General features: G+C 39.6%; 2 protein-coding genes across 2 annotated transcripts; one reads left to right on the top strand and one right to left on the bottom strand.

The window, feature by feature from the left end:
• Positions 1–4,465: 4,465 nt before the first annotated feature.
• Positions 4,466–5,048, bottom strand: LOC102215315 (hepcidin-like). Its single transcript, XM_005725556.1, has 3 exons — positions 4,965–5,048; positions 4,791–4,877; positions 4,466–4,621 (listed from the first exon to the last, which is right to left on the bottom strand). Exons 1-3 carry the CDS (start codon positions 5,046–5,048, stop codon positions 4,529–4,531), a joined length of 264 nt encoding a protein of 87 aa, XP_005725613.1. The 3' UTR covers positions 4,466–4,528.
• A 1,593-nt stretch (positions 5,049–6,641) lies between these two features.
• LOC102192267 (putative uncharacterized protein DDB_G0291812) lies at positions 6,642–7,698 on the top strand. The gene is made up of 2 exons (XM_005725653.2): positions 6,642–6,670; positions 6,763–7,698. The coding sequence occupies exon 2, from the start codon at positions 6,783–6,785 to the stop codon at positions 7,608–7,610; it is 828 nt and encodes a 275-aa protein (XP_005725710.2). The 5' UTR covers positions 6,642–6,670; positions 6,763–6,782; the 3' UTR covers positions 7,611–7,698.
• The last annotated feature ends 1,039 nt before the right edge of the window (positions 7,699–8,737 follow it).

The raw sequence follows: 8,737 nt of genomic DNA, 5'->3' as shown, positions 1-8,737 counted from the left end.
CATGAGCAACACTGAACACATGAACACTGATGTTTTCCTGTCTCAAACATAAGGTCGGCTGCTCGACAAGTAAAGCCTGGTAACAGGACCATGATCTCAAGCACACTATCAAATCTACAACAGAATGACTGAAAAATAGAAAAATCCTAGTGTTGCAATGGCCTGGTCAGAATCCAGACCTAAACGGGAGTGAAATGGTGTGGGGGACATAAAGAGAGCTGTGGGTAAACTAATGTCTGCAAACTGCAATAAACTGAAGCAATGTAAAGAAGAGTGGGCTAAAATCTTCCTATAACAACATCAGAGACTGAGAAAGCTGATAAATCATGATCTGAAGTAAGTGCTGCTTTAAGTGACTCTACAAGATGCTGAATCATGGGGTATAGTATTTCACACTATGCCTTAGAGCTGTGAAAACCCAAGATAGAGGCTTTATAGAGCCAGACTTTGAGACTTCAAAATGCAGAGCCCAAAACCAATAGATGGACTTCACGGATGCTACGTCTATCATTAATTCAGTGGACGGGCCTCATGGAACATGTAGTGAAAGGCACCTACATCCACATTGACTTTTATATTTGATGGAAGTATTTGTTGGCTTTTTGTTTGCCATGGTTCCTAATTTAACGTATCACACACTGTCAGCTGGGCAGACACAGTTAACTTGATCACAGCATGAACCAAATGAGGTGCGTTAACTTCCTGTAAAGTGCAGCATTCATACAGTACTACGACGTAAACACCATCATTTTGTATTATATACAAACTGGAAGAAAGTTGGTTTATTTATTTTTATTTTATTTATTATTAGCCTGTTTGTTTGTCCATTTTCACCAACCAGTTTGAAGTCTATTGACAGTTCTTTATTTCTGTATATGTTTAATAACCTTCCACCATTAATCATTTAATCTTTGGTGTTCAAAAGGCACCGCATCTAAGAGCCACAAACATGATGCAGTCATGAAGACGTTATTCTTGGTTAATCGCGATTGCATCAGTATCATTCTGCAGAATAAACACTCACTTCCTGTCAGTTTTTTAGCCCTTCCCCTGCCATAAACGTAGAACTGACTATGACGTTTAAATAGCCTTAGTTTTGCATAAATGTATGCATTGCTCATGTTTGCGCGATATCATATGGTCCCGGTAAGTTCCAGATGGCTTACGAGTTGCTACATGAAATTACTGAAGCTTTTTCATGCATAAAAAGATCATGTATGAATTCATGTTTCCTAAAATAAAATTTGGCTCTGAGTCAGTAGTCTCCTTATTGGATGAGGGTTAAAGTTTAAATTCATTTTAATTAAAGGTCTTTGGTGGAATAGTACCAAGAAAACGAGTAAATTTCCACCACAAAGCATTTCCTCTAACTGAGCACAGACAGGGAAGGGGAAGTTTTTTACACCCTGCCTTGTGTGTGCCTTCTCAGATACACTTTAAGGCACTGATGTCAGTGTTTCTGTCTTTAGGAGCTTCTATGTATCCTCTAGGGGGAGTAGTGGCAGCTCTGGCACATACCCTCCCATTGCCAGTAATGATAGTTATTTATCGAAGCTTTTCCTGTTGTTTGTCATATTTCTACTTGTCTCCTCCCTTTCTTTTGTTTCCTTTAATCTTGCTCCTTCCTCTTTTTTATGCTGATTTTATATTGTTATTGTTTACGCCTAAAAGCAGTTCTCCATTGCTTACTCTCCCTTTCTGTTTGTCTTCCTCTTTTCTCTCTCCAGCCCTTCCTCCATCTCCCCTTTGTCCTCTAAGTGGGCCAGAGGTCTGCTTGTCTGAAGTTTGTTTGGGAACACCATAGGGGACAGATTGCCCACTCCTTAAACATCAAAACGGTGACTAGAGGCGATCGTATATCAGCTCAGTCCACCAAGATTGAACACACAACTTTTGTCACATTTGTCTGTAGGTCAGTCATGAGGCTTCACAGCTGCTGGTTTGCTGCTGGCTTTAAGTTTGATTTGACTCCAGCAGTCAGTCATTTAATAGAGAGATTCATTCAATGCTGAATACAGGAAACTGTTGTGTCCTCTCTCTATCACCATTGTTTTTATGGTCCCTCTTTCATGAAAAATGTTTTAAATATTCATGTAAAAAATATTTGGTCTTATCTAAAAAGGAAGTCTTAAGCCTGAGGTGAAAACAAGTAAACATAAAACAAAATACAGGAAGTCTTGCTGTTTTTTATGTGGTGTAAGAATAACCACAGAAATCTGCTGAGGCCCTTTGTTTGCAGTTGAAATTGCATTTTAAGTCAGTTCTGAGAACATGTTGGCAAAACCCCCCAATTCCAAGTCTGCATCGTGGGTTTGAGCAAACATGTCCAGAAAATGTCACAGTTATGTAATGGTTATGCAGTGTTGTGTAATACTATGCACAATACACTTTAAAAAACAACAACAAATAAGAAGACTGCATTATACCACCTTTAGCTTTGATTACAGCCTGCTATCCCTGTGGCGTTTTTTAACACCATAACTCAGAGGAATATAGAACATCCAAATATAAAACAAACTGTCATGAAACACAGGGAAAGGAGGAGAGGACACGACAAAGGGCAAGAGGAGATGCAATGCATACAAAAGGTAAGGTGGGAAACACAGCAGGAACAAATCAAGAATAACAAGACAAGGGAAGTTAAACTCAACACAAGGCACACGAGATGATAGACTATCAAAATAAAACAGGAAATAAATTAAGGTGAGACAAAGGGGGTGTCCACATTCATGGGCTGTGTCACTACCATTGACTGTAGTCAATTGTCACTACCCGATCCGTACCGGAAACCCGATTGGTACCATGTGTAACAGTGTTTATGTGGTATTATTCCACTTGCCACAAATGTCAGTGTAATGGCGAAACAGAGCCCCCTCTCAGTGTTGCCAACTTAGCGACTTTGTCGCTATATTTAGCGAGTTTTCAGACCCCTTTTTTTTCTTAAAAAAGTCGCTAAAAAAGACGTGAAAGCGCTACTCTCAACAAGCAGCGGGTGCTGTAACGCAGTCAGTTCTTCTTTTACTCTTTTACTCTTATGCTGTTTTGTGGATCACAAGGTTTAAAACTACTTATAAACACACACACACAAAGTAACTCCACCAGAGTGCCAACACCCGTTTTATGTACTTTTCATTTGTTTATTATTGTGTAAAACTGTATGCTAAAGCAGAATGCTAATGGGATGTCATGCCATAGTGTGCTGTTTGGAGTGGTGTGTGGCGAGCCTTTGCACTGATAAAACACCGTTGTTTCCATTCAGCAAATAATGTGGCAACGATCGATCAGAGACTCGTCTTCTTAAAAACACAACACAACGCAGAGTCGAGGAGTCTGTTTGGGCCGAACTGTTGCAGCGGGGTGACGCAGAAACCGGTTACACATGTGAGAAAGGTGTCTACTTCCGGCCGAAACATTTTACAATAGTTACGGGTCAGAATATCTGTTAAGATGTTAAGAATAATAAGTATCGCCTAAATAGATAGGAATCAGTTCCACCTTGGCCTGACGTTTGATCACGTTTGGTTGTACTGGCTTTGAGTCTGTTTGTGATACGCTACATCCACATGATACAGCTACTCTAGCTTTTTTTGAAGTGTCGTGAAATATTTTTGCTTAAATGTTCTGCAGAATGAATGCAGCGCACATACAGTACGGATATTATCTGAAACAGCATTACAGTGTTACACCTACTTTACAGTTTCACCACAGTGCAACGTCTCTCAGTATTGTTGAGATGTTTTTTATTATTATGTCAAGTATCAAATTTCTGCTGTACTCAAATCTTTCTATTCTCTCTTTTTCTTCTGTGTGAGGGATTCCTGCATTAATCATGCAGCTTAGAAACTTCATATGCACACCGTGAAAACACCTCCAAATAAATTCAGTGAAAGGTTGTCAACATAAGGTTGTCTAAAACATTTATGAATGAACTTGTATAGAAAGTGTTTCTAGGAAACATTATCTAACACTTCTACATTCTTAAAAAAAAAGTATGCTTGGTTTAACTTTCAAATAACCAACAAACCAGTCCATCAGCTCAAAGCTATTGTACATTACTGCATTTTTGTCATAATTAGTGGTAAAACTGAATGATGATGAGATGCTCCCCACTCATATAATTACAAATATAGGAAAATATGCTCACTTTACTTTTGCTATCAATGGCTTGGCTCTATTAACAGGTTGTACCACATACGACATGGGCAAGAGTATGAGGCAACAACTCTTAACTGATATCAGCACAAAACCTGTACAACAGGAGCTTCATGTCACTGGTTTCCATTAATGTTTAATTCTTGTCAGACAGAAACAGAAAAAAAAAACAGCACATGTTATAGTATAGTGACTCTGAACTTTTTAATATAATAACATACTGTTGTTCCAAATGCTTGGTACACTGTTCACTGATACAGCAAGACGACCAGATGAAGAAACACTGTCAGACTTTAACAAATGCTAAGCAGTCAAATCATTTCATGTATAAGACTCTATATTTAGTGGTTGATGTGATAATCGCAGGTAGATATTCTCAGAATCTGCAGCACAATCCACAGACACCAGCATTGCAGCAGCCGCAGCAAAAGCGACACTTAATGCCACGCTTCTGTCTGTGGTACGGCATCTGTGTGAAAGAGGAGAAGAGCAGAGAGTTTATCTTCAGCTGCAAGTCACTTCATTGTTTCTAATTTTATGTAAAGCTGTGAGTGCACAGTCTATTTTAAACATCTTCCTGTATTTGAGAGATCTCACAATTACTGTCTTCATTCATTCATTTATTGAATGAAACTCACCACCCATGAGTCAGCTGATACCTCCTGATGTTCAGCAGCTGGACTGTCATTGCTCACAGCCTCTTGTAGCTCTTGCAGTTCTCGTATCTGTAGAGAAAGAAAACAGATCTTAGCATCTTCACAACAAATTCATGCAGAAGAAGCACATTACATGAATTTAACACAGTCTGTAACCTCAGCAAATGTGGCAGAGCTCTGCTGAATGCAAATACACATGAGTGCAACGGCCACTGCAACTGCAACGCTGAACGTCTTCATCTTCAGGAGGTTTGAGTGGTTTAAGGTGGTCAGATCCTTTGACTCTCTCGTTGACTCTTGTCAGCTCCTTTGTGATGGTTGACTGAGGGAAAAGGTGCTGGTATTTATACTCATTTGCTCCACTGTATGTCACAGACAATGTGTGAGATTATACTGTTTTAGTAACATTGTGTCCTCAGTTACTGCATCAACTACATGCTTGTATTACACAGTTTATCACAATAAACTTTATGGTCATTTAGATATAATGTGGAATTTTGTTGTCATTTTAAATGTCGTATTTTCCTTTGTTACATTTGTAAAACTGACTGCTATGCACCGTCCATCCATCAATTCATCCATCAAAGCTGCCATAAAACCTAATTTTTGGATTAACCCTCCGAAGTCTGAATCCCAGCTTGTGCACATCAACATCACTGATTTGCACAAATACAGTTTATAATGAAGACATGTTAAATATTAAGCACTGAAAACAGTTTGGTTGTTGTTGTTTGGAACGTCATTTAATGCATGTTGTTTTGTTGCCATAATGATGCCTCCAGGGGAAAATTAGGGAGCAGAGCAAGAATAAGACTGTGGATATATGTTTTGATAGCTTTGGGTTCTCTTTGTTTTTGCCTAACAATCATAAAGAAATGTATTATATTTTGTGTGTGTCCTCATTATTGAGCTTTAATCCTGCATAAAGGCCAAGATGAATCTCTTAGAGTAGAACTTTACAGTAACTATTAGAATAAAATAAAAAAACACACATTGACTGCTTTAGTTTTTAAGATTCACTTCTGTCTTAAGTATTTTTTGTCTCCATATAAAAGATATCAAAATCTGTGCATACAACTTACAATCATAGAGAGGATGATGTGGATCTATTATTCAGGAAAACAAATGAAGACTTAACAATTTGTCAGCTGTTGTAATATTTGACAAATTATACATAAATTAGAAAATGTTCTTAATCATATCTTAGAGTGACAGAAGCTCTGCTGTTAATCTTAGTATCTGCCGTTTTTACATGCTTACATGAACACACACAGTTACTGTCCCTCCATTTAGAAAGACAGAGGCATCAGAGTGAGCATCATTCAACACAGATGCTCTCACAACACAAATCCTGACGTCGGTTTGCAATAAATGTAATTTAAAAAATTTACATTCATGTATGCTATATGCATTTTGTCCATTCCAAAGTTGTGAGTCTATACCAGCTAAAATGCTGTCTTTAGTTATTAACATTTGAAATGATGAAGGCACTTGAAAGTAACACAACATTAGCTGCCTTTCCAGAAAAAGACAAAAACCTTTCAGAAGTACGTAAGGTTTTGTGAGGTTTTCCTCGCCAACATTTCTACACGGTTAGGATTTGGCATGTTCCTGACTTTGTTTTTAGGGTTTACATGTGGAAGGAGATATTTTTTCAAAACTGCACATGTGGACGGGAATTTTTTTTAAACGAAAAAGGAAAATTTCCGTTTACAAAAATGTACGTGTGGACGTAGCCTAAAGTTATCACAAAAAAAGCAAATTCGCTGAACATTCTGAGTTGTTTAGTGATCATTGTTGTTTTCTGTTCCTTGTAGTCAAAATGAATGGAAGCGGAGATGGATCACAAAATAACCGTAATGGTAAGCACATGTACTCAGTCGTAAAATTTTTGAAAAACTGATTTTCAGCAGATATTTATGAATGCTAATTAAAAGATAAAATGATCTTGCAGGCCGACAGGTTAACCCAGAAATGTTTCCAAGAGGAGATCAGGAGCCAGCTTATGAACCTGTTGGTGGATTCTGGGGTTTACTGGAAAGACTTTATGTTACTCTCTATGATATCTTTTTTTGGAGGCTGACTGAGCTACTAGATGAATTAGAGGATCGATATGATGTCTTATATATTGACTTTCACAATGTCAATGACGGCAATGTCAACAATGTAAACAATCACAATATTAATGTGAGAGACAATAATGCCAATGCTGACAACAATGAACTGCATGATGATCATAACGCTGTTGTTGTCGTCGGCATTGAAAATGACGATTCTGATGAGGCATTTGAAGACTGTGAGGATGTTCACCCGTACATCCCAGAGGATCCTCAGCCAGGTGTATCCAGGAAGAGTTCTAGAGAGATGGATGTGAAAGATGTGGAGCCAAACAAAAGAATCAGATGGAGCGAGGAGTTTTCTGATGATGACTCTGACTCTATCTCTGCCTGTGACACTGATAGCGAGGGCTGTCCTCATCTTGGTAATATTGCTGATGAGGTACCGCTGCCTGTTGGATCCACAAAAAGATCCAGAAAGGAAGATGGAGATGAAGAAAAGCCTAATAGCAAAAAATCCAGGCTCGCAAACTCTGATTCGGGGACCAGCTCAATTGTGTATGATCACTCTGAGAGCAGTAGTGATGAACTTTTTGAAGATGCCCATGAAGAGCCTGACAACCATGAAACTGGAGGCTCGAGGAAAAGGTCCCGAGAGGATTTGGAGGAAGAAGAGGAATACTTGCGCGTTTGCAAATTTCGGAGGTGTTCAAATGAGTCCACCAGCACCCGTGATGACAACTAACACTATTTCAACTGGATTTTTCTGTATCCTTTTAGTAGGCTGATGGCCTGCTCAGGTGACCCTGAATCCTCCCGTGGTTTTGCTGCAATAAGCTGGGCATACACTGTGCAATTTTTTCAGTCGTGTTATTCAGATCCTGTTCAAACTGTCCGATTGACTCGTAGGGGTTAGAAGTTCGTAGGTCACGATGCAGGGTCTCATACTATACGGCCCGCTGCTCTGTGCAACCTGAGTGCTCACACTGTTCGTCCATAGCATGAAGGTTATAACACAAAAGTTTACACTATTTTCACGGTTGTTGTGGTCGCGATAATTTTGTGAGGCCACATCGAAAAGGCTCAGATGAGCTTGGCAGTTCTACAAGTTGTGCCTCCATCGCTTGTGTCCGGATCACACGCTGCACTGCCGTGCTGTTCTGTCTTTTCGCTTTCATCTCTGTGTTTGCGCGTGCGCAGTGTGAGACGCTGCGTTGACACCCTCACGATGGCCGACAGGATTTCAAACAGGTTTGATTTTCTTACGACCAAACGACTGATGATCGGGAGCTGGTCGTGAGGTGTTAATCACTTCTCGTTACCCCACGTATACGATGTACGACACACGATTAAGGCCAAACTCGGGTCGATCCCCAAAACGGTCGCACGACTGAAAAATCGGCTCAAAATGGGCCAAAAAATCGCACATTGTATGTCCAGCATTAGGCGTAGGCTGCTGGGGGATTCCCATGATGCACTGGGTGTTTCTTCTTCACCCACTATGTGTTAATAGACCTCTCTGCACTGAATTGTACTTGTTGTTAACCTCTGGCTCTCTTCCACAGAATGTCTTTATCCAGTTTTCCTTCCCCCTCCCCAACCGGTCGCAGCAAATGGCCGCCCCTCTCTGAGCCTGGTTCTGCTGGAGGTTTCTTCCTGTTAAAAGGGAGTTTTTCCTTCTCACTGTCGCCAAAGTGCTTGCTCATAGGGGGTCATTTGATTGTTGGGTTTTTCTTTGTAAGTATACCTTACAATATAAAGCACCTTGAGGTGACTGTTACTGTGATTTGGCACTCTATAAAAAAAAATTGAATTGAATTTAAAATTGAATGGATGTCACTGTGTAGATTCCCTCCATACACAGCAAATCCA

This window comes from Pundamilia nyererei, unplaced genomic scaffold, assembly GCF_000239375.1.
Source record: "Pundamilia nyererei isolate P.nyererei 1_Seehausen unplaced genomic scaffold, PunNye1.0 scaffold00016, whole genome shotgun sequence".
Lineage (NCBI taxonomy): Eukaryota > Metazoa > Chordata > Actinopteri > Cichliformes > Cichlidae > Pundamilia > Pundamilia nyererei.
Note: the sequence above shows the minus strand (reverse complement) of the source record. Positions and strands in the feature narration are given on the sequence as shown.